The sequence below is a fragment of the Ciconia boyciana genome, chromosome 7 (genome assembly GCF_034638445.1).
Source record: "Ciconia boyciana chromosome 7, ASM3463844v1, whole genome shotgun sequence".
Taxonomy (NCBI): domain Eukaryota; kingdom Metazoa; phylum Chordata; class Aves; order Ciconiiformes; family Ciconiidae; genus Ciconia; species Ciconia boyciana.
In genome coordinates, this window is record NC_132940.1 from 43637849 (window position 1) to 43664942 (window position 27094).

The window sequence follows — 27094 nt, forward strand, 5'->3', positions numbered from 1 at the left end:
TTCCTTATTATGTACATAATTGAACTGATAGTGGTACACAGTAATACCAAAGCTAGTTATTGTTAAAAGGATGCCTTACTAAGTGATCTCATGGCCTAACAAGGGCAAACAGACACTGAACCCTGTGCCAATAGTCACGACTATGAGAGGTGAGAGGGAGACTGTGCAAGTATTGTCTTCCGAGCAGAAGGATTCAGGCTCCCTTATGCAAAAGGCGTTTTTGTTTCTTGGGGTTTTTTCTTCATTTAAAAAAATAAGAACAAAAAAAACCAGTTCCACAAGGGATACCATCTCTCTTACAGACACACTAGCACAAATCAGCAGGGAGATAACTGGTAAGTTTATAAGACTGGTAAGTAGATGGTTGTGTTGACTGCTTTACTTGGAAAGAAAGCTTCCAGATAAGGATATAATTTTAAACAGGCCTTCACATACAGCAAGGTCTGGACAGTCAGACAGTGTCTTAATTAAAACATTAAATTTGTTACTTTTCTGGTTTTTACTTTGTTATTTTTCTGGGGTTTTTTTACCATACTAGTCAGATTCAAATACAATTGAGACAGTTAAAGAGTCAGAGTGAACAGTCCCTGTCTACTAATTAGTTGCCTATTCCTGAAGGAAACCTTCTTCAGGAACAAGAGTGACGTTCTTGACAAAAAAAAAAAAAAAAAAAAAGACATTTACTTCATCATTGAATGACCTCAAGCTGTGGTGAGGCACCAGAAGGAATAAACGCTAGACCTACTCTTGAAGTTTAAGAACCAGCAGGAAACCAAGTTTGTATCTCCATCGGTAACAGAGAAATCCTTTCCAATGCAGTAAACCCTCAATCACAGAGATTCAGGATATCAAAGCCAACATCTGATTGACTCTGTAGCAGCTGGGAAGCTAGTGTATGTTTGGAGCACAGGTGCGTTGACATTAATTCTAGGTAACAACAATAGCTGGACAGTCTGCCAGATCCTATCCTTAAAAAGCAGACGTGGTCCAGCCTAGAAAGCAGCATGAATGACTCTCTCAAGGGCAAACTGTCATATCCTCGTGTAACAAAGCAGCAGAAAGTCCACAAGCAGGAAACTGCTCGCAATCTTTCCAAGTCCCCTTAGAATAAAATGAATAGTTCTTCTTAATGAGAGCAAGCCTGTACAAATTATCATCATTCTTCATTACCAGGAGATAATGAAGGTTTCCTTTGCTAATAACCGGGCTGAGTAAACACCAAGCTGATAAGAATCTAGAGGTCAGCAGAATCCAGATGACGTTTCATTATTTCCTTTCTTCAGCAATTAAAGGTCATCACATTTCAGCATTCCCTCTCAGCTTTCCCAGGTCTCCTTGCTTATTTAACAACTTGAATGTTTTATGTTTCGTATAAACAGGTGTTTGGGTAGGGAAAAAATACCGCCGTATTACAATTAAACACAAATCAGAGGGCGTTATGGTAGGGTGGAGGGGAGAGAAGAAAGAACAGGGAAGAAAGCTATTGTTTTTTGAATGTCATACTACAATAGGACCTTAAATTGTTGTGGTTGCATCATGAACAACTTGTTTATGAACAATACCATTCTTAAGCAACCTTAAGTGGGATGGTCTTTATGGTCAAGGCTGTGGAGTGAGATACATGGGTTCTGGCTGCTTTCCTATACAACCACACACTTCTTGCAGGACCTCAGGGAAAACAGGAAAATCCAATTGTACTGCAATTTCTTATAACTAAAATAGGGTGATTTTTCACTATAGCACTGGGAAGCTAAATTATTCCATGTGATGTGGGTGACAAATGCCAGATAGAGGTTTGTATAGAGATGCATTTGAATACAAATAAGTATTGCTATTTTGAAGTAATCAATAAAAACTTGGGTTTGTTGGTTTTTTAATAAAGAGAAAAGAGACGAGGAAAACAGAAAAAAGGTTGCATCACTTGTTTCTAAAGAGAGAGTGAAATACTGGACTGTTATTAAAACTACCAGCTTTACCTTAAATATTTAAAATTCTTCATAAATGCTACGATAATTCTCTGAGTAATTTAATTTAATGAGATGAGAATATAGACATGCCTTGTAGTATTACAGCTTGTGTTCACTATGGTATTACTTACTAAGAGATTAACCCTTCTGTGTATACAACAATTAAGAACTATTCCATAATTTTAACAGAACTGTATCATCAGGATTAGAGATTTATCTACTTCTATTTTGTGTGGTTTATGTGCCTAAATTCACAGATTTCATATTCTGTATTTGCTTAATTTTCTTGGTAGCTTGAAACAACAAGTTCTCTACCTAATGGTTTCGTCCCAGCCAGAAAAAAAGCTGAAGATCAAAAGATGTCTTAACCAATTAAAGTATCAGGAATTCAGATGTGTTTATTTTAACATACACAATATAAGAAATGTCAAACTTCTTTTCTTACCTCAAAATCAATTAGCTGCAAGTCTGCTACTAGGGTACTAAGAAGACCACTGTTATATAGCTCTTGAGCAAGCTGTGCCACAGCTTCTGTCTGTGGTTCTTTTTCATTTGTGCCATACAAGATTTCTTTCATGGCAACAAGGTTTTTTGAGACCTCCTCAGTGGCCTAAAGAAAATGGGAAAAGAATACAGTTAGAGCACAATGTCATTTGTCTTTGTAACTGTACACTCTATTATTCTTATAATCTGCAAACTTCCATTAAAGGAAGGGGGGAATCAGGAAATGACAACTTGTAAAAAAAACAATAGATAATCTTTCTGCAAATAAGTCTGTTGTATTAAAAAAAAAAAAAAAGCAGAGGCAAGACACGCAATTTATTTGACAAGTTACCAAAAGTAAAAGTCTCTTCCTTTTTACTGCCTTTAAACTTCCCATTCAAAAATCCCCTAAAGAGGAGCAATGGGATGAAAAGAATCTAACAAAATTTCCATTCCGTAAAACAGAGGTACGCAGGATCAGATTGGAAAACATGACACGGAGACACATGCCTGTCTCTAGTGAACTGCTCAGAGAGACCAAATGTATCTCTCCTACAGATTTTGCACTCATCAGGTTTTGTCAAAAACTAGGCTCCCATTCCAGCCAGTGGGGATGAAATTTTTCCTTTCCAACTAACAAAACCTCGAAGAGAACCTCCTTTAATTTTCACGTTATCTCAGTATACAAGAACAGACGGGAAAACAGACCCAGAAAGAGGTGCACTCAAAAGAACACAGGAATACAGGAGACAATTAAAAGTCTAAGATGCTTCCCATTTGAAGTTCATCTTACAGAAGACAGACAGGTCTGACCTCTCACTTAGGAAGCCAGCGTAAGGAATTCCTAAGTTGTTGTGAATGGCTGGAGCAACATTTAGCAGTGGAAAAAGAGTTCTCTCCTGAGTAAAACTAAAAAAAAATAAAAAATAAAAAAAAAAATCAACAAGAACACTTCTAAACACCCACTTCTGAATCTTAAAACACAGTTATCTTGGAGAAAAGAGAAGAACTACTCCTTTCAATATATACATTTACGTAGCTCGGGGGCAATACACTGAAAATGGTCATCATAAATAGCTGGTTTAATTATATTGTATTAGTTCTTCACGTGCCTAAAAGGTATGAATGGTTTGAAAGTGCACTAATTTTTAGTAATTAGATGAACCTGCCAACAAGGTATGCATACACTTTAATGTAAAGTATTTATGATTGGTAGCACATGGATAATTAATGAAGTGAAAAAAATTATCACTTTCTGGACACTGCCTGTCTTATAATGGGTATGTAAAAAATTTCTCATTTGTGTGTTATATCTAGAGAGGCTTAAGATCAGCATGACCCAAGCGCTATTCAGGCCGAAGCCATTCCAGCTTCGCTAGGTATGCAAGTAAGGATTCTGTGACCTTTAAGGAGGCTCCATATCATTTTTAGCTCCTCCACGACTTCCCACTCCCCACTGCCTCCCTTTTCTTGCTAATTGCAGTTCCTAGTCTCAGTTGTCTCCTCCTTAATCGAAATTCCAAAGGATTTTCTGTGCACTGTTAGTAAGACAGCAAGAAGCAGGTGCTCGATATGACTGCTTAGATTCATGACAACTCCTGAAGACGTAAAACGAGAAAGCCAGCTCACCATATTGTAATAGTATTACGCCACACAACTGTTCTATTTCTTTAGAATTCAGAAGAAACATCTCTTTACTAGGAAAAGACCAGGAACATGTGTCAAGTGTGGAGATATGAAGAGATGTCTTTCAAGCATGGCTACCAAGAAAAGAGGAAGTAGCAATAAAAATTCTATTGCAGTTTGTCCCTGCACACTAATTTAGAAAGCGAGATGAAAGAGGAAGAAAGGCAGAGGTTCAAGTAGCTACCTATTTTAAGTAAGACAGTGGCAATATTGAGGGCATGCTTGCAATTAAGAATGCCAGTGGAGAATTTTTCATGCCAAAACCCAAGAAGATAGAACAACCCCCCCAAAACTTTCATAATCACACTTGAAGGCTCTCCCTCACCACCACCCCAAGAAAGAGGCTAGTAATGGAAATGCTTACAAACCAGACAGAAAAAAATGTGTTTCCAACACCGAGTGCCTTTTTTTTAAAAAAAAAAAAAAAAAAAGCAAGCTCCTTCTGGCCTAACGTGAATATACAACTCAGTAACTTCAAGAAGAAACACCAGGACCATAAACACCATTTACTTCCCATGCTCTTCACAACTGTCAAGACCACCTGAATGTGCTTCACTTGAACTTGGAATGACATGCAGCTTTAGCAGGAAGTAATGGTTAGTGACACAGAAACACAGAACAGCTTTGGCTGGAAGGTCATCAGGAGGTCAGCAGGGTTGAACCACCTGCTCAAGGCAGGGCCAACCTCAAAGTCCTGTCAGGTTGATCAGGCTGGTGGCCAGCCATGCTCTGAACAGCTCCATGGATGGACACTCCATAACCTCTCTAGGCAACCTGTACCAATGTCTGACCACCTTCATCATGAAAAGAGACTTGCTTGTAGCACTTCAACTTAGGACAAACTATCATTTCTGGATACATACTACAAATACAGAACTATGAGGTTTCCTGAAAGTATTATATCAACAACCAAGGTCTTTTGATGCACTACGCTTCCATAAAATACGACATTTCTGTATTCCCTCCTCTTCTACTCTAAAACTCAACATCAAAAGGACTAGAAATAGATTCTTACAAATTTGTTCTAGAATGTCTCTACTCTTCTATATTCCATGAACTCTAATACATGATGTGCAGAGCTATTTTTGCCATTTCAGATGCAGAATGGAATTTACACCTGAAAACATAATGCTACATTAAATATCAATGTTAAAAGCTAAGTGAAAAACTAGTAAAAAAAATTCTAAAAAGACAAAAGAAGGCTAGCTAGCATTACTTGCAAGATTTCCTAAGATACTAAGATCTAAATAATTGCCTAATGTGCTGTCTTCTAACAGAAAAAAAAAAATCTCTAGAGCAAAATCAAAATGCACAACAACACAAAGTTCATCCAACAACCCATGATCAAAGGGAAAGTGGAATTAACAATCAGACACCATAGATATAAAAAAATATATATTCTAATATAATATATAAGCAGGGTATATTTTATATATACAGAATATATACACAGAATATGTATGGTATATATTATAATATATAATCTACATAGAGTCTATATATAAATATTATATATAAAATGTTATTTATATATATATATATATATGTGTGTGTATCTTTATTTTTTATATATTTTTTTTCTCAGTAGTGAGAAGAAACAACCATGGAGCAACCTGAGTTTGAGAGAAAAACTCTGTGACAAGTCACATTCGAAATTCAGTGGTACCAAACAATCAATAACATTTAAGGACAAATCAGACTATAAATGTAAAGTAAGGAAAATAAACGAAGTACTTGTTTCTCTATTTTTATCAGGGACAAGAAGGTATTATTTAAAAATAAAATTAGACACCATGAAGTCACATGTATGATTGTCACACCAGAATCAGTTGCATGTCTTTATAGCTATGAACCATTATGGTTTATTCCAGTCTCCAGGGTATTTCAGAGATATTCCCAAAACTTACTGTTTCCTTAAATGCTAAGCAGTTCAAATACCACTTACTACATATAGATTTGTACAGCTGGAGTATTTGAGTTTTATGAAGCAACACTTGCCTTTACTTAGAGAAACAGCAGAAAAAAATAAAGAACACATGACCAGTCCTTAGGTGTTGCAGGTGAGCTCAGCAGGCTCTGGGTCTATGGCTAGGGGTTCTATCCACATCAATAATGCAACTACATAAATTGCACTATTAATGAAAACATCCATCAAAAAGGTACACTAGCTATAGTTTTGAGCCTGTACTTGGTGAGTATTTTTACTGGTCCAGAGCAGTATCTATCATAAGTAACAAACACCATTTTAATAATTCTATCTAAATTGATTGGATTTCAAAACGCTTACGAAAACATGCAATTCTGTAAATACATTATTATCTACATCAATGCCACTAGTTTATTTTAAAGGCCAAAAATGATTACATTATTTTTCAGCAGACATCTACCATGAAGATAGCATTAAAGGAAAGGCTGAGAGAACTGGGTTTGTTCAGCCTTGAGAAAAGAAGGCTTAGGGGAGACCTTATCACCATGTTCCAGTATTTAAAGGGTGGCTACAAAGAAGATGGAGACTCCCTTTTTACAAGGAGTCACATGGAAAAGACAAGGGGTAGTGAGTACAAGTTAATCCTGGGGATATTCCATTGGACACAAGAGGAAAATTTTTCACAATGAGAACAATCAGCTATTGGAATAATCTCCCCAAGGAAGTGGTGGATTCCCCAACATTGGACACTTCTAAGATTCAGCTGGACAGGGTGCTGGGCCATCTTGTCTAGACCGTGCTTTTGCCAAGAAAGGTTGGACCAGATGATCCTTGAGGTCACTTCCAACCTGGTGTTCTATGATTCTATGATTAAAGAGCTAAGTTCAATTAGAATAGAAGCACGTCTTCTCACCCATTATGTCCAGAAGCAGCCTCATCTTTACTCTTTGAGTAACAACCCCATGCAGTAGGCAAGGCAGATTACTTAACCTTTAGCCTTCTTTCAACCACAAATTAATTGTACACATGTGCATAACAAATTTAAAATTTTACTGCTTTGTAAATGACACCATTAACTCACTGAATGACATCCAATCTATGCTTATTGCAACATGATGTAATATTACAGTCGGAAAGCTGAAGCCAAATAACATATTGCATTGTCCCATACATATAGTATACTGTCCATTTCATAGAACTGGTAACTTAAAGAAGAGAGACCGACCATGCCTGGAATAGTCAACCCACACGGGTTAACAACGTGGCTGAAACAATTATCCGAAAGCCAAAACCAGAGCTGTTCCGAGCAGGTTAACCCAAGGTAGGGAAGGGTTAACCCAAGGGTAGGGAAGAACAAGTTTATTACATGAGTAAATATTTACCTTCACGACAGTGAACGTGTGCCACAAACCAAGTGAACTGGTAGTATAAAAATAAATGCTGATGTCAGCCAAAGAGGAGGAAGAGATGCAAATAAAAGACTAACTAATGGGCTAGATCAAGGGTAGGTCCTGTTTATATGAAAGTTTTCCTTCCCCTTCCCTTTAGAGCCCCCCCCCTTTCTGAAAAAACACAAGTAATGGAAAAGTAACAGCGTATGTGATAAACACGTTTTCAGTTATGAAGCACTTGTTATTTCAAGTTTCCCTTCCAAAATACTAACAGACAGCAAGCTATCACCTCTATCCTAAGCACAAGACTGCAGCCAACAAGCAGCCGGAGTCACGGTACACGAGGCAGACTGTCAGCAGCGAGACACAGCCCAGCTTTTACAGCCACTTCAGATCTCAGTTCCTAAGCAGGTACCACAAACTTAAAGATCATTTCAAAATGACCTGGAAAATTACCTGGTTAATTTTTCTCCAGTATTCACAGAGCTCAAAAAAGGTAGATTAACATGCAACTAGAATTCACTTTTTGAATTTCAGATTTTTATTTATAAAACAAATTTTCCAGTATTACAGGGCAGAATGTTTCATAATTGAACAAGATGCATCATGATCACTACCATTGTTTTACATCTTTTGCTTTGAAGAATCTCTTCCATTTTGATTGTAAAGAACGCACAGGAACACACACTGTCCAAGCTTTAAAAATCTATCTTTCTTATTTTGTTTTCTCTTCCTCTCGGAAAACATTAAAAGTTTTAAATTTCAGTCTAAGCACTGAAAAAAACTGAGGTATTCTGTTCAAACATAATTAATTACACTTTTAATTTCTAGGGAAAATTATTTGTCTAATTTTCTTACAAATCTGTATTTCCAAGTGTGTCAGTAAACTGTCAAAGAGCATCCTCTACATAGTAGCAAACTAAATATTTTCATAACAGCATTGTGGTGCTACTGCATGGTAGGAACTACAGTGAACTACATATTAAAAACACTGTGGTACTGCAGTAGAAAAATACTAGTTTGTCTTTGGAACCTCAGCCAGCCATAAGGTATAAAACAAAAGGGCATTTAGAACTGATTTCATTTTGTGGAAGAAATATTTAAAACAACGATTAAATTTTGAAACGTTCAGTTCACTTCAACATGTGCTGAAATTTTTTTAGTCTAATCTACATACACATTTCAAATTCCGTATGTTCAAGAGTCAAGAAAATATGCAACTGTGTACTTAATTTTAAGAAACAAAGTAGTGTAGGAAAAGTAAGTATTCTCTGCACCCAAAAGGCAGTCTTTACCACAATCAGTAATCAACACTGAATATGTACCATGCTGCTTAGCCTTGAAAGTTCACTGTTGTTATTTGACAGGCTACAGAAGCACACCCTTGGATGAAACAGCAACAACAAAGCAGAAATTACCAAGAAAGAGAGAGAGAGAGACACCGTATTTTATACAAGTCTAACCACTAATAAAATGGAGTTATAAAAAAAGAAAAACTCTGGCATTCTTCTCCCTTCTTCCTAAAGGGTAATAATTTTTGTGCTTTATGTGCAGTGAGTTTTTCTATTTCTGTTCCACTACTAGCCACAGAACTCACCCTTTCATCAGCAGAGAATTCTTCTCCAAAGGAGGCTGAAAAGTTACATTGCAGAAAGGATCATAATAATAAAAGGGGTAGTGAAAGATAAAATGATGCCTAAATATTGAGATAAAAAACAGCAAGGGTCTGAGAAGTTAACTCTGAAGTTACTCCAGTCATTTCTATAGACTGGATAGGAAGAGGGCACAAATTCAGGGTGTTTAATCAGAGCTGTACCCTCAAAGATGTGATGACTGGTCAGTAAGATATCGAAGAACTTCCTCTATCAAACCAGCCAACAATCTGAGAATCTGAGAAAAACTGTCACAACCACAGTCACCTTCATGGAAGTCTTGGCTTGCCAATGAAACAACTATTTCCTGAAGAATCTCTGTATGGAGATGTGGACACTGCTGTTGTGAATGTTCAGATTCATCAACTGGTCTCCTTTGTGAATAACGAGGATGACAGAAGCCAGTACTACCATACCCAGCTCAGTCTTGTGAATGTCAGTATTTAACCCTCCTCACGTTTAACCTAGTGAACATGGGTTGCCTTCTTTCTCCTTCAAGTAGAATGTGTTGCTTTCTGTATGACACAGGAGAAACAACTCTACAGGCTTAGCATATTATTTCTTGTCAAAGCAGCAGACTCACATAAACAAGGTCTTTAAAGAAGATGGAGGTATGGGATTAAAGGCCAGCAAGAAGCAAATGGTACATAATAATCTTCAGCTACAGCATCAAGAACACAGGCATGTGATACAGTGCACAGCTATGCACAATGGAATGAAGCTGGTCTGTTCCCCATTAGAGGTCTAAGCAAAAAGAAAAAGATTACACAAAAGAGCACAGATTTTAAGATCAAGCCACAGCTCCAGGAATTAATAATGAGGCTGAGATGAAGGAGGCAGTGCCATGTCTCATCACAGACTCTTCAGAATGCGCCTACCCCTCCTCTCCAGATGTCTTTATTAGAGAAAGAAGAAAAGCAGCATCAAATTAAAATCCTCCCAGCCTCCACACAGGCCTGCATAACAGGCCATAACATTTTTCTCTCCAGCAAGAGACAAAAAGCATCAGGGAAAAATACTATAGTACACTGCAAGAGACCTGGAACATACCACGTGCTGGCATCAGGGTAGAAGATGCTGATTTTAGAGTATCAGGATAAAGATGGCAATTTAGTTAAGACCCAGATTCTCCTCCACTTAAAGTAGTAATGCCAAATCTAGGTGAAACTGGATGTGGAGAAGCTGGACACACTCTGCTTAAAAATACTGGTGAACATCAAAAAGACTGTGATTAGCTCCTACATGTGACTCTCTAAGGATGCCAAGAATGGCACAGAACAGTTAAATAATGCTGGGAGAGGATCCAAAGAGGGTATCATAGCCTGCTTCAAAAGCTGGTGGATTGGAGAGGGAGATGTTTTGTCTGCTTGGTTTTTTGGTTTGGTTTTGGGCTTTTTTTTGGAAGTATTGAAATCTATGCCCTTGTGCTGAGTTTCAGGAAAAACTTCATCTAAACAGTAAATACCCCTGCCATACGAGTCACTAGCTGGGATGCAGCTGCACATGGGCTGAACTACCGGTTGAGAAGTGAATGACTGTCGACAGGTACAGATCCTGAAGTAGCAAACCATCCTATCTAAAGGAAACTGCACCAGCACAGGAACTTTTCACCACATCTTCCTGTGAGCTGAAGAAAAGACAAGGAAAGGTAAAAGTATATCCTCTACTGACATCCATGGAGACACAAAGTTCCTCGGTTTCAGTAACAGAGACTCTCTGCTCTGTGAACATTTGCATAGACAAGCACAGACAGAACTACTGTACAGCAGCAAAGCCACTATGGTGGACACAACCACCAGAACACTGTATGGCTGCGAGCTCCTTATTAAAGGATGCAACATCCTACAGTTCCAAACCAAATTATTTTAAGTATCATACCAGCTGCCAGTGGCATAAAAATGCAAAGCCAACCAACATGAAACACACCTGTTCAAAGGTACATAACAACTTACCCTTTATCAGAGTATGAAACCCAAAAATAATTCCCAATTGATTCAGTTTCAACAGCTGTAAATATCTCCCCCCCCCTTCCCCTCCCCTCAATTACTGTTTAGCAATTGGAAAGTCTCAACTGTACCTTTTCTGCCTTTTTGTCAGAGATATCTTGCTTTTCTAGAACTGCCATACTTTCCTTCAGGTTCTTCACTATGTCTGCAGGAGACTTGTGGGACTTGCCAAAAGGGAATGGCATGATTGCGAGCCACAAGGTCTTCCTTCTACAGCTCCTGCTTCACCTGGAAAAGGAGGAGAAAAGCAGCATGTTAAAAATGGAAACATGGGGTCAGTATAACAACACAGATGAAGATCAAGAGAGAGTAGCAAAGGTATTCATATTTGTAATAACCATCCTTGATAGCTGAACTAGAGCTTGCCATGACAAACTTAAATGCTTGTGTTTCTAATTCTTTTAAAACACAAGATACAGAATCTAAGAACTCACATTAAGATTATGATCTTATGATACAGGAACAGATTAAAGAGTACATTAATTATATCCAAAGCCACATACTGTACAAATGCCACATATGGGCAAGACTAACAAGGATAAATTATTCCAATTAATGCTGTCAAGCAAAATGCCTTCTTATATTAGGTCTCTGACACACAAGTCATCATGTCTCAGTGGCTGTGCAATGACTGTCCAGGTACATGCTTTTACCCATATTCATTCCATTAAAAAATGCAAAGTAGACCGCAGAGCCTGTGCCTTAGTGCGGGAACTACGAGCATGATGCAGACAAGGCTACAGACAGCAGCTTATTCCTATGTCAAAACACTTGATATGTCCTGGCTTTTTTGTATCAACATTACTGCAACTTCATACTGAAATACAGTCTCACTCCCACTCATTTTATGGGAAACAAAATTTGTCACCAATAACAGGGACATAAATAAGGCACTTGAAAACATTAAAACCAAACACCTGATATGTATCTTTTTCAAAAAGATAAAACTTCTCTTATGGAAGCAATTTTCCGTCCCTAAAAATATTTGGTGCTCGAGTCCAAATACATTAATTCCTCTGTATATTTACATATATTTGCTTTTACACACATACATATATATATTCACTTCTGCGTACAAAATAGCAAAGTATTACTAGTACAAATGAGTATACAAAAGCTTTTGTTACTAAACACATACATCCCCATTTAAACAATAATAAAAACTTCTTATAAGTGAACTCCATAAAGCATACTTCTAGAACTCTAATCTAGACAGAAGAGAACAGGAAATCCTGCATTAAAAATGCTGACAGTGCTACTTCTGCTAGACACAAAACACAGCTGAAGCTGACAGAGCAGAGATTACACTGTCATTACAAAGAAGCGATATTACCCTGGAAGTTTGTAATTTCTAAATCCATACAATGTCCATGAAGTTAGTAACAAGTCAACTATAACCAGTACATGTTAAAGTTTCTTATCTAATACCATGCACTTTGATCCTTGATTAAAATACCAGCTCATCCACCATGAATTCCAAAATCTTAATCCTGATCTTACTCAATTATGTTTTGATCAAGGATGAAAAACACCAATTTGATGCTATTTTTGAGTTATTTTGATTTTTAACACAAACAAGTTGCGCTGGCCCAAAGGCAACAATTTAAAGGTGAAGAACAGAAGCACTCAGATCTTTAACCAAGAAAATTTCCATAAATAGGTATTTCAGGTAACCAGCTACGGAGATCACACCTTCACTGTTCCATGCCTGCAACTGACCTAACACAGCTGATAAAAAGCATAAGGTACGTAGTTTTTAATCAGATTACTTTCAGACAAAAGTATCAGCACGAAAGTTGAAACAAGACCTTCCACTGGCCATCTCCATTCTTTAACAGACCACAAGGACTTTCTGTTGCTTTTATTTTGTGGTATAATAATTGCCTCATTAGAGTAATCCCTCATTGATAAACTGCACAAAGAAGAGGTTGTAACACTGAAATTACAAACACAGGACTGGTACTCTAAGAGATAAAGTGCCCACAGGTCATTCCATAGACAAGAGAATTTTATGCCTCAACTTTGTTACATGTAGTAGAACAGAAACCTACCTTTAAGAAAAGCATGACTACTCATTGTTATTTAATGAAAATGTAATGGCATTTAAAACAATGTTTAATGACAATTACAGTATTTTCACAAAGGCTTTTTTTTTCTAGAAAGACAGGTGTGAAAATAAGTACAATTTCCCCACAACATAGATGACATACCTCGAGCATCACAGCAACATTTGAAATGTTCCCTTTATCACTTCCTTTGATTACTACTCCTGCCAAATTAAGATGAGCCCTGAAAACAAAGCTGGATTCTTTCACGCTTGCATATCATCACTTATAATAATAGTATGTAACAACTACTCAGCATATTCATTCTGGAAGATGGCTATGCCCATGTAACAGAGCAGGACTGGCTCAAAAAGTTGCTAGTCTTAATTCCGTGGATTATGTGTTAAAACAGAATATAATCCAGTAAGAGTCAAAACAGTTCTTTGAGAGAATAAAAATATTATATGGAATCACAAAATCTGGTATTACAGCAATATACAAAGAAAAGAAATCCAAACCAAGAAAATGCCTCTGCACACTCATTTTCTGGATCACAACTATGATACTTCTAAACTAAAAGACTACATGGAGAATATATTTAACATATAGAAATATAGAATAATGACAAACAACTGTCCTCATGGTGTGCCCAATGTCTAGGTTTGCAAAACTTTATTTCCCTCCAGATAATGCTCAATTTCTTCTTTAAATTAAAAATAGTCTACCACTTTGACTTATTCATTAAACTTTCCAGGTTCTGCATAAATCAGATACACCTACATGCATACACAAGTCATACACAAGTTTTGTTGTATGTACTTGGTATATCTAATAGAAAATAATCAATTAATAACAGTTCACTAGCATATATTTACACTAAACATTTTTTCCCCAATTGAGGTAAGTTCCTGTATGAATTTCTCATAAGCAACCAGAAAAATCAGGAGAGACTGCCAGCACTAGTAAGAAGGAAATCCACATCCTTGATTACTGAAGGTGACATTTTGCTTCAAGGTATTTCACTGACTATACAAAATGGAATAAACACATTGTTTCTGCTATTTTAATTTTATTACTGGAAGGAATGCAGTGGTACTGCCAGGAACTTCATCTGGGATCTCAAGACTGAAGACCCCACCACCTTGAAGCAAAACTCTGTTACTGAAGAACCTGTGCCACATCCTGCCAAAAAAAAGCAGGAGTAATCCTGTGTCTCTCCAAGCTGTGCTTCATGCAGCAAGGAGAACATAGACAGGCTGTTCCCTTTTCAGCCCAGCAAAACTACCCCAAGCAGCACTCTGTGCACAATAAACAATGACAACATCTGTGTGAGATCGGAAAGAACTGCAACCACCCACATCTGCAAAACGAGAAAAAAGGAAACAACATCAAATGACATTTTCTGTAAATAAGAACAGACCTTACATCATGTCAAATGATAACTGTTTCACATTACTAGCACCTGGTTGCCTTGCAAATTCATGATAAAATTTTGATTGTGGCTCAAGAAAGGGATCACAGGACTCTTGAAGTGTTAAACTGCAACAAGTACATGGATAGCTCTGTGCTCTGCTGGGCTGCTTTGCTTTATCTTATCTTCCCAGAAACCTCACTGCTTTTATTCATTTGTTAAAAGAGACCATGAACGATATTAAACAAAACTCAGGCTTTGTTAGGCAGGCATTTTATTTCACCAATACTCAAGCATGCCAAACATAACAAAATTTAAGGTCCTCAAAGCGTTGGTGTCACAGCCACATAGAAATCTTAAATGACGTTATAAATCCAAATGGACCGTCAAACAACAATATGGCATGCAGCCAAATACCCAGAGATTTAAGCTCAACTGACACAGAGTGACTGACACACACTCAGGCACACTGGGACATTTGGGCTTTTGTGATAACAAGAGATAGTAGTCCCACTGTTTCAGATAGTATATAATTTCCAGCTCTGTCAATGCAGCATGCATCCATGCACAGTTTGCTTTATGTATAAGGCTTTATATTTTTTATTCACTGCATTGACCACACAATCAATTAATGTCCAATTTAAAACTAATGCGTTCCATATAGAAGACTTTTTTCAACTAAGCAGACAACACTTAAAAACATTTCTCTGTGAGGACAGCCCTCTTGCAGCAAAAAAATGCTGCAAGAACACATACAGAAGCACAATAAACAAACCCCTCTCTTTTAATAAATTTTAATTCTCTAAAGAATAGATTCACTAGCCTGGAGTATGCTCTCTCTTGTAATTTTTCACTTTTTTTTATTTGAAGGGTCAGAAAATGTGCTACCTATATAACAGAAATGTGTGCTACAGTTTAAAAAATGATTACTTAACAGTAGAAGGAGTTTTTTTGTTGTAGGTGGTGTGGTTTTCTTTTAAAAAAAAAAATAAAGCATATTGTAAGGTGCCTGCATGACTATTTTCAAGAAAAATACTGGTACAAGAAATAGTACGGTAATGCTCATGTCTGCAGTGACACGTGCAAAGAGTTACCTCACAGACAAATGAATTACTGGCACTGAAGTCTCACCGATGCAGGCTTTTAAAGCTAAAATGAAGGTAAAGGAATACTAGCTGTATAAGCAAACTCAGCTTTTCTGCTTATGGTATACCATGAATTACCACAACTTTTAAAAGTTGTTACTTTTTTTCTCTGCATAGAAGTATAACCCATAAATAAACCATCAAATGAATTCAAGTATTCACACTATTCCAGCTCAGGAGAGCAAAAGTCCGCCTTTCCCCCATGCAAAATGCTATTTAAATAACGTACCAAAAACACTACATTCCCAATTTTGTGAAAATCAGGTACAATAAACTAATTTTCTTATTCTTTCGTAGGCCTCACAGTTTAACTGCACTATATTAAGTCTTCAGCTCGATCTTGTTGCCTTGTTCACACACCAAGAGTTGAAGGTGACTGCTTTTAGTAAGCTCCTAACAAGGAAAAGAGGAGGAAAAAACCCTTCAGCCGCTTCCTGGCTACAACTGCACATATTAAAGAAATCCAAGCCTAGTGAAAAAGCACCTGTAACATGCAGTTAACGTGCACATAAGAAGAAAACTGCTGAAGATCAAACAAAATCAACATAATTTTAATAAGGGCAAATAATTAATGGTAAGGTTCCCCAAGACAAATGAGCCAATCCAACAGCTGGCTGCCACCGACTGGGAGGTCGCACTCCCCCACTACTCCCAGTGCCCCACTCCTTCCCCCGCTTTTACGCCAGGGCCAGCTGACCCATCCATGAGCTGATGCAACTCACTAAGCCATCAGAAAACTAACACGTAAAAGGAAAGTAAGCAATGAGTAGTGTAGGGAATGTAGAAAAAACATCCCTTTGACCAGCAAGTAGTTGTGAATCAGCTCCCTCATCTCATGATCTCACCATAGGGGCACTTCACGGTAAGGCAGGAGCTGAATCAACAGCAGGACTTAAGGGGGAAGGTCACTCTCCATCAGTTATTTTGAGTGGTCTGATATTCGTCTGAATGTCCAGTGTGCCAACTGAACTCACCAAAACAGCAGAAGACAAACCCAACAAAAAGGGCGGGGGGGGGGGGGGGGGGCAGATTTCTGAAAGGTTCTTAAGACAAACAGTACAAGGCACTCTCAGCCAGAGCCAGGCCAAGGAAGGGAGGAGGAGAGGAGAGGGCTGGGGCAGGCAGGAGGGAAGGCCACACCACCTCCTCCTCCAGGTAGAGGGAGGCTGCCAACCTCTATCCTGAAATCATATCACATGTCAATTACATTCAACAGTGTTAATAACACATAGGAGGTTGACTTAAACAAATACAGTTAAATAAGTTAATGAATCTACAAAGGAAAAATATCTAGACTCACAATAAACAGTTGGGTCTACTCTGTATATAGATTTTTAATTGACAATTTATCAGTCTATTACTGACAAAACAGGCTGCATCTTGCTAGAGAGAAGCATGTTTGTATTAAAAATATAACACAACGAGCATGTTTGTCCTGATAGAACTGATTTCCCCTCAGAACCTGTTCTTTTGTTGTGTGCCTCTTGGATTAACAAGGACCATTAAGACAGCGTTGAAAACAATAACGTAAATCAGTTTTCATCAGGTCTTATTGTTACAAGCAGCTGTTAGTTCAGCTAGAATTCACCACTGTGAAGTCTGGTCAGAATGATAAAAACAGAAATATATCACGAAATTATGCATTTTTAAAAGCACTGCCTCACTCTCAGACATGCCCAGCATCCAGAAGGAAGACTGACAGCCATTCCTTTGATCCAAGAACCATTTTTTATGCAAGCTACCATGCTCCTTGGGAAAAGAATATTCAAGTAGTTCAAAGCCAGAAACAGACACCATATTAGCTATTCAGCCCTCTTGTACAGGATTATAGAATTTTACTGGTTATCAGAGTGTTTAGCCAGACTTAAGTTACTGACTGTACTTTCTGTAAGTACCATTAGCAAGAAGAGCAGCAGCTGCCCTGCGTTGCACTGGGGCACGTGCAGCAGCTGGCATGGCAGGACAGCAGCCAGGTGCCACCCTGAAGCATCCAAAATACCACTGCCAGTTCATCACTGCAAATTCCTGGCTACAGCACATCTTCCTGAAAGGCCTTACCACTTCTAATTGCAGAAGTATAGTTGACCAAAGGCAGCATCCATCCTTTCCTTCAGTATATTATTTAAATCAAGTACTCACACTCATCATTAAAACATTCTTCCACATTTTTCATGTGCTGTTGTCTATACTACATCGTTCAGTATCCTGGTTATGGCTATGTGGTTTCCCACTAGATGAAATAATTTTCTAGAGCCTCAGCATTGTACCAAAATAATTTTTCAATTTTCTTTTTGATATGCTAAACAAATTGAAACTTGACAGCCTCTCATACAAAACACATGTCTAAATAGCGTAGTTTATTAATACAACCTCACATGCAAAACCTTCCTATCATGGAGGAAATGAGACTGATAAAGAGCAGAAGCCACACCTCAATCTATTTCAAGGCTCCAGCATGAACTGTTTACTATAACCATGGTTTTACCTGTATAAGCATGCCATTAACAGAATGGTTATGGTTGTAAATGGCACTACCAGCTGGCAAAATTTCAGAGTTTACTCCAGCTCTAAGGCATTTTTGCTATCCTCTAAATACTTCTGCACATCTTTTCAGCATTTTTTGCAACATAACTTTAAAACATGGATAGAAGAACTGCATCAACTGTCTCACACATAAGAAGTAAAACTCCTGACATACTAAATGGCTAAAGCAATCAATGATTTGTTTGGCTCTGTTGTGATATTGTGTGAGGAACATAATTTATACATATAAGTTTTCTTGCAAGACAGGCATGTTCATCTCATACGTGGCATGTCCCACCCACCACCGAACACTAGCATCTTCCTTAAAATTCACTATTAACTTGTTCTATCACATCTGTAGCACACAAAAGCTTTAATCTGATTCAAAAGCAGTTTCACAACTCTGCATCACAGAATTATTTGTGGTGTGACCCACTTAAAGATTAAAATGAAAAAAAAAATCCGCTAAGAATGGTAACTTAATTCAGAGACAAAATGAAATAATGAAGAAAAAATTATCTGCTGTAACATGGATGAACAATTAAGTGAACAAAAAGAGATCAGTTCAATGAATTCAGAAAAAAGGAACATTGGAAAATAAATTTCTCCATAAAACCAAAATACCTAATGTGAGATAGCTTCTTGCTTTCTGAAAATTTCAAAGGTATTAAGTCCTCAGCAGTTCACAGCCCTGCTTGTTTCTTTAGCACCAAATGCCAGCTGATTCCTTTCACTAAGCAAGCTTCCCTCTTGCCATTCAATTACTTTACTGATGCTTCTGCCTCTTCAAGGGCCTACTTCCCCAGCAGACACCTGCACCATGCTGGGGGAAGAGAAGGGCACCTACTGCCATTAGATCCTACTAGCTCACTGCAGCCTCCTAAAATTACGTTATACTTTGTGACTTGTACATTATTATATTCATTGCAGTTTAACACATAGCTACAGAGCTTTTGCAGAAACTTAAGTAGAAACTGGTTTTAAATAAGGCTGCTGCTTTCAAGGGGCTTCAGAGATCCAGTATAAGCACAAAAGCTTGTTAATACTAATCCTTAGTATCTGAGATCCCAGCTCTTTCTCCACATTCAAGGAAATCTTATGACTCAGCTTCTTTCCCTGGTGTACTGTTTAGAGTTACCCCACCCATTCATTTCCCCACAAACCTTACTGCTATATTGCAATATGGTATACAGATAAGCATGTAAATGCCTCACCCATTCCTTAGTAAATATATTTTTAAAAAAATAATCATCACAAGTTTCACCACAAAAAGTAACTACTATCCCTAATACACTGCGCACACAAAAAAACTTACTTCAAGCTTCAAGAAAAGTTGTCAGATTATATGCCCACTTCTGGCCAGGTTGAAGCTCAAATAATTTTCTCATAACCTGGCATTACAGTCAACCCCCTGTTGGCTCAGATGCCTTTACCGCATCATCACAAAACCCTGAATATTTGTTACGTGACAAAAAATGCTGCAATTATGTACATGCCATTCTACTCACCCTTGGAAGCAAAAACGCAAAGCAAAAGAGTCTCCTTTGTAACTTTCTATTCCTTGGTATATATGATTCCCATTCCTTTCCAGAGGTTTTCTCTTTGCGTCAGATTTCTGATATACATCTAAGGGTTAATTCTGAGAGTGAAGAAGTGTCAAAAGGGGAGACAGAAAGTACACTGCAGTTTAATCTCTGATTTCATTTCACATAGTGCAATGTGGTCTACAGTTAACATGTTCCAATAACTAAAGACAGCTGTATGAATATCAGAAACCACACAGGCGAAGGACAGGAAACCCCACTAGCACCACAATATCAGCATTTAGTTTTAACCAGAAAGCCGGTGCAATGGACAGAGGAAAAAGAGATTATCTAAAACATGAATTAGTTAGGTAAGGAAGGAGGATGAAAATCGTAAGTACTAGCACAAGATAGGAAGGGAAATGCACGTGCGCTTCTTGGGCTTTCTGTTTTGAAGAGAAGTTGAGAACAATTAAACTGTGAGAACAGCCCTGGGATTGCTCCAGGTGCAATCCTCTAAGGTGCAATTTTCTTTAGAGAATATTCTCTCAATAAATAAAAAACTACACTCAGTAAAGCCATTCTCTAGAAGCAGAAGTAACAAAGCTAGGAAAAAAAATTCAAAATGGATAAAGTATTTACCCAAATGTAGTTTCACTAAGAACCGTGTCATAGTATTATTTTTAAAAATAACGTTTAAGAAAATCAACAATATTTTTCCCATGGTTCCTTTACATCCTGTGGAGGCCAAATTCTGTTGCCTGCTAGAAACTTCTAATGTTCAACCTAAGTTTATCTAAGTTCAACACATCATAGCTCTTCATCTAATTTAGCTGAAGAACAACAGATCTTTAATAAACATAACCTACAAAGGAACAAGATCACTTAAGGAACGACAACATTAAAGCATGAAGTTAATGGGCTATAAAACAGTGATCCCTCAGGAACATCCTAAAAACACTGACTTAAGAACCAGGAAGACACATCAAGGAGTACCCATCTTCCCTAACTGATTACTACTGGCCCCTGCCATAGGCAGAATATAACATACTACATCAGTCTCTGCTTTGACATATTACACCTGTGAAGGCTTCCCTTCCAAAATAATCAATCTGGGAGTTCACAATTAAAGACTATTTATGTTAGACTACTGTACAATTCACCTCAGTCCCAACAGCCCTTTACAAGCCAGCTGAGATGACATCCAATCAAGCATAGCTTAACATCTCTGGGTTTACTTTTGTGCATTAGCTTGACATAACTAGGGCTGAAACCCAAAACCAACAGGCACAGCAAGCTGCACTGCAAAAAGATGTTGAGTCAATTGGTTGAACTCCTGAGAGGTGACTCTGACCACGGATGACTCCTCAGTTCTGCCATTTTTACCTCTATTGAGAGATCTCATTAGCATGACACACAGATTAAAATGTAAATTATTCTGAGATCAACCCTCATGAATCCAAGCTGATTCTTGCTACATGAAACCAAGAGAACTTGGCACATTATTCAATGATTACGTATCTCCTCTGCGAAAGGGAGTTCCTGACAAATAACCTATGGGAGTTATGTACTGAGTCAGAGAGAAAGCAGGAGAGCACAATCAATAAACGACTCAGAATCATGACCCTCACCATTACTGTGAATCCTTTCCTTCTGGTTCATTACATCCTCATTCAGTAAAGGGAAAAACTTGTTTGGTTATTTTTTTTCCTTAAATTATCTCTTACCTAGTACTAGGAGCTGATGTACAGGCAACATCTGAGCTGATCCATAAGGTCATTATTCATTTGACGAATTTGCTTTCTGTCAAACTGGTTTTTTGCCATGGTCCCTGGCACTTAAAACACAGTTTTGATGACAATACAAAGGGTTTACTGACACAGCTCTGTTGGTAAATCCTACTAGTGCAGATACAGCTTATATTAGTAAAAAACACAACCTCTGACCATGATAGCTGCAACTGTGCTAGGGCTTTACTGATTAAGTACCTTCATAAAGAGTGCCCTTTCCTTCACATTGCCAACCAACATCAGTACCACCATAAATCAAGCATCCAATTTTCCCAAGCTAGCTGTGTGGAGGTATCTTTTAGTATGGAACTTTCACCAAGCTTATCCTCAGATTAAAACCCCTGCTTCCTCTTGAGTATGCTGTATCAAGGACAATGTGGCAGATGGGAAAACAGCATGAAGACTGGCAAAATCAGAGGCTAGCCAGGAGAAAATTCTCTTTTTCCCCAAATACCCAAGATCAAGAATTAGCTTCATGGGCATCACTTGAAATGGGGGGGGGGGGGGGGCAGGAATCAACACATTACAGGCCAGAACACATCTGTGATATTCAGATGTACATCTCATTGCTACCAAGACACCAGTGTGTTTGTAAGAATAAACTTATGAGAAGCAGCTGGCTGAAATTTAGCATGAACAAAACTGTCATGGTTCAGGAAAGATAAAATACATTGATAATATTATCTCCCTTTTCAACTAAACTAGAAGTCATTACTGAACTGATGGTCAAACTGTGTGCCATGATAATAAAAAATAAAAAAAAAAAAACAAAACAGAACGGTAAAGGATAATTCACTCCATTCTCCCAAGAAAAGAACCAGCCATGGCAATACAGAAATTCCACATAAATAATTTCAAGATCACAATATACCTAAAGCCACTGTAAAAAAAGTGTCATTTACACAGTTCCCTCAAAACACCTTTGTTTCTCCTGCCAGTTCACATGCTTGGTCTAAATCTTCAAAGTCACTAATGGATTCGATTTCTGATACATAAACCACATCGCACCTCAACTGCCAAGACAGGTGTGTTCCTTTGGGGCAAGGCAGATCACAGAGCATAGAAAGACGTATTTAAGGGCAGAGATGCATACCAGGGTTACAAGAACTATCCATGGCACAAACTTTCAGGAGAGATGAGGCGAGAGCCAGAACTTTTAACACCATGCCATTGTATTTTCCTTTCGTAGCAAATATTTTGAGGGAGACGAGTTTCAACTTAACCCTGAACTCCACTTCATGCTATGAAATGCTCTGCAGCACAGGAATCAAGAAGGGGGAATGATCTAGATTTCCCCCAAAAATGTGTCGAAGCTTTTGCCATGCCAGCCTAGCTAAGAGTCCTTCTGATGACTCACAAGATGCCAGTCCAAAGATCTAAGATACAGCAAAATATATCAGCATACACAGTCTGAAAAGACAGATATTCCTGAAAAACCCACGTGAAAGTCCTTTTCCCTCCTGACACCACCTGAGAGTTACAGTTACTGAAAGTTACTTGTACATTAAATGGAAATATAATAGAAACAACATGCCAGATGCCTGTGGTGATCCATCAGATAGACATACAAGCTACATTTCATCTCTCTCCCCCTTTTGGGGACACTCAAGTTATCTTTCCAGGCAGACCCCATCATGGCAAGAGAACTTCTCCACTTCCATCAGAGTAACAAATACAAGAAAATAACAACATTGGGACAGGCAGGTAGAAGGTCCTCATAAAAAGATTATAATTTAAATTTATTCCAGCCAAAACTCACAAGTTCCTTACCTTTCCTTACAGTAACTCCTTACAGTTCCTGCATGCTAGAACTAACACAAGTTGCCCAGAAGTTTCAAAAAGCAATTTTGCATTAAAAAAAGGGGGAGGAGGGGGAAATACCACAGCAGAAAGGTACTGTTCCAAAAGGAAGACTTCCCAATTGATTTTACTTCAAAGCAGCTAGCAATAGCTGTTGTAGATGTGATTCTCCAAGGCAGAACAGCCCAGAAGGTTCACAAAATGTAACTAAAACCAGCACTGTTGATATTTTCTACATAGGAGTCAGCATCTCTCCTGCAACACACTTAGAGGTCCACAAACCAAAAATATTTGAGAGCTACCAGTCTAGACACAGCAAGTAAAAAATGAGGCTCGTAACAAGAAGCGACTATTAGGCCAACTAACACAGTGGAAAAACTGAAGCATCTCTGAGGGACAGTTCCCTCATCTGATCTGCTAAGAAGAGTTGGACTGGGAAAAAAAAGGAACTATCAAATTGTTTCGCAATACTAAAATAAGAGCTCCCAACTTTCCTCTAATGCAATTATTGTGTAACACTACCAAGAGAAACTTGAACACTACCAGAAGAAGTTATCATCCCTACAAAAGTTTACCCAAGGAACGGTCACACATCATCTCTGCAACTACTGAAAAAATCGTTCCGAAGGACAGCAGATCTTCCAAAGGGCTGACACCAAGGTCAGGTGGAAATGCTTGCATTTTAGCTGATACTTATACTCCTACATTGTGTATTATTAATTATCTCAGCTACATCAGTATCCTGTCAACCCCTTCTCTTCTGTAGGGCTATGTGGGAAAAAACAAAAACAAAAACAACAAAAACAAAAAATGACCTTTATAGTTGTTAATTGGTACACCAGCTTAACACTAATTTTATTTAAATAAGGGATTATAAAAATTACTTTGATAGGAGTTTACAACAGTATAATGTCATTGCTTTCTACATCACCAAGAGGCTTCACTCAAACAAGAGCCCTTAAATCAAACAATCAAATACTCTAGAAATAAAAATGTACAGCTATCAAAAATTCACAGCCTTGGTAAACTCTGAAGTTATTCAAAAGCTTTAATTGTTTAAAAAAAAAAATCTTTTCTATGCTAAAAGACTTGTTGTAATTATAAAGGCGAGCCAAAAGAAATCATGATTCTCAAAAAAAATGTCTATACTATAGTTCCATTTTCAACAACAAAAGTAATCAACGTATTAGGAAAACACTAAATATAAGAAGGAGAAGGTAAGGTTATGCTTTCCAGACTCTGGTTTAAAACTATAACCTAAGGTTTGACTGCAGTCAAAATGTACTATTGGTTATAAATTCTGTAAGATAATCTGTAATGGTATCTTTAAAATTTCTGAAAATAACAAAAATAAAATGCATGCAGTGACAATTTTGGAATCTGATCAACCATCCATTAGATACAGAACTAAATAAGAGGAATTCACAGAATTCAGATATCGCTTAATTTTTTTTTCTACTACTAGGTCAAACAAGATTTAAATAAACAATGTGAAAGACACTACGCTTTATTGCTTTTCAAACTATCCAGATTTCCCTTTTAGCTCCTAAAATATAGATTTTAATTTTCCCATTCACAATCATTTTAAAATTAGTCTACTTTGGTTATCCAATTTAGGGATTTGATGAAAGTCCAGATTTTCTCAGTTTTGGTATAAATCTCAGAGGCATGAATCCACAACACTGAATGTTAGCATACCACAATAAATAGAAGTGAAAAGTTGTAGAAACTTCTGCTGTACTAAGACTTTTCATTGCTTGTAAGTAATTCTGAAAGTTAAAAATAACTTTTATTTTTAACTGTATTTAAAGGAAAGATGCTGTATTTCTGGCCAACAATCCTTTTCCTTGTTTGCTAAAGAGCTCAAGAACAGCTAATTCTGAAACACAGATTTTACATTTCTTCCTAGATTTGATACTGTTAAGTCCTCAGCCTGCATAAATACCTGCATAAATACATGAGGGGTGACTGCCAATGCCAGAGAGTGAGCAGAACTACTCTTCAGACTCTACTCCAACTTGACTGAAGCAACGCTGAGACCTTATTCAGTGCAATACCTAAGGGAAGCAAAAAGCCTTGCATGGTCAGTCTCAAAGGAAAAAACATAATCCATCTTCTGTTGTATGTACACTATAAATCCATGCCTACACAGCTGTTAACATTTTTTATTTATACATACACACACACGCATATATACCTATAAGTTCCCAAACAAGAATGAAAACTCACTAAACAGAGTTCCTTTCTCTTTAAGATAGATAAAAATGTATATATACAGGTAGGATGGAATAACAACAATCACTAGTTAGAAAGCTGGGGGGTTGGAGACTGTTTGGTTTTTCCAAGTTAAAGGAATGAAGAAAACTGACATGCAATTCTTTCACAGAATTTAAAACTCCAATACATTAATAAGTTTGTCATCACGGACAAACGACCTGAAGTTTTTGTGACTTTTTTGGAAAACATTCCATAACCCTAAAATAAAGAGGCTCTTTTGGATCTAAGGATGTTAATCCACTCACCATAACACATGTGTTAAGAGTAACACCAGTCAGACTGCACAGCTATGCCAGGACTCTGCCCAAAATGCTCTGTGAACGGATGCAGTTCCTAACAGAAAAGCTGTTTACTCCAGCTCCACCCTATTACAGAGTTAGTAGAGTTTAAATATTGCTCAATGTCAATTATAGATGTAAAACGGAACTATGTTAGTCAATACTGATGAGTCAATATACTGCTTTTCTTAGAGATTACAAATCTAAATAATCACATCCAGAACAGCACTTGTTTAGAAAACTTAGAATATTTTCAAGAAGCTTCCTTTGTTGTCGATCATTATCCATGAAATCCATGGAAAAAGACTATTTGACCTGGTCACTGGAGCTTGTGTTTGCTTTCAGATCATATTTTAAGACAAGCTGAATTTCTCATGTTCAAGTACCAAGGCCCTCAAGTCCAACATCCAGCACTTTGAGATTTAAGGTTTTCTGATTATCTTGATTATTTCAGTTTTCCTCAATTGTACTTTTTTAAGAGGAGCCTTCATTCATTCCACTGACAAACTATACCAGACTACAAAAAAGATGAATCTTCCATAGGAACTTTTCCTTATTTGATCTTGAAGTTGGAAAGCATGCAACAAGGCAGAGGACAGCAAAACCAGGTCCCTCAGTCAAGACTCTCAACTACTGCCCCACAAAGCAGAATTCTACCCCGAACCTTCCTTTCTGATTAGGCAACACATAACCAAGTGCCTAACATGTGGTCACTGCTTAAGTACCCATCCTCTTCTGGGAGCCCAAAATGAGATTCCAAGACTAACTAATACCATGGCAGCAATTCAGGTGCCTGAATGACAAATGCCACTGCAAATGCACTAGAACAGCACAGCTGGTCTCCAACTGCCCCTTCAGAAAATCACAAACCTTCTACCTGTCTTGGGCAGGTGCCTTGGAGCATCTAAAATAATAGTAGATATCTATGTTTCAGCAACTGAATCTCACATCACAAATGGATAGCACTGGAAAAAAAAAGCTTTGGAAGTGTAAGCTCTCAAGTGCTCCACAAGACAACATACACAATGTCACACACCCAAAAGCAGGAGAAAATTCTCTGTGCTTAAGCATGAAAAGGGGGAGGAAAATCACCATGCTGCTGAAGAACACTGTGAAATGCACTTTCATTAGTACCTGTGAACCATTGAAAAACCCACAAAGACCTGAATCCTCCTGTCTTCAGAGAACTG

At 37.7% G+C, this 27094-nt stretch overlaps 1 protein-coding gene across 2 annotated transcripts in view; it reads right to left on the reverse strand.

Annotated features, from left to right (window-relative positions):
• The window catches only part of CAB39 (calcium binding protein 39), a 43285-nt gene that overhangs the window by 9921 nt on the left and 6270 nt on the right, over positions 1-27094 (reverse strand). Inside the window, exons 2-4 of one of the 2 annotated variants that reach the window (XM_072866965.1) lie at positions 19745-19875; positions 11184-11340; positions 2413-2577 (exon numbers count right to left, since the gene is read on the reverse strand). In XM_072866965.1, coding sequence (XP_072723066.1) covers positions 2413-2577; positions 11184-11297 — 279 coding nt within the window. In that variant the 5' untranslated portion in view covers positions 11298-11340; positions 19745-19875. The remainder of the gene's footprint in view (positions 1-2412; positions 2578-11183; positions 11341-19744; positions 19876-27094) is intronic. The other variant, XM_072866963.1, reaches the window with a different exon arrangement.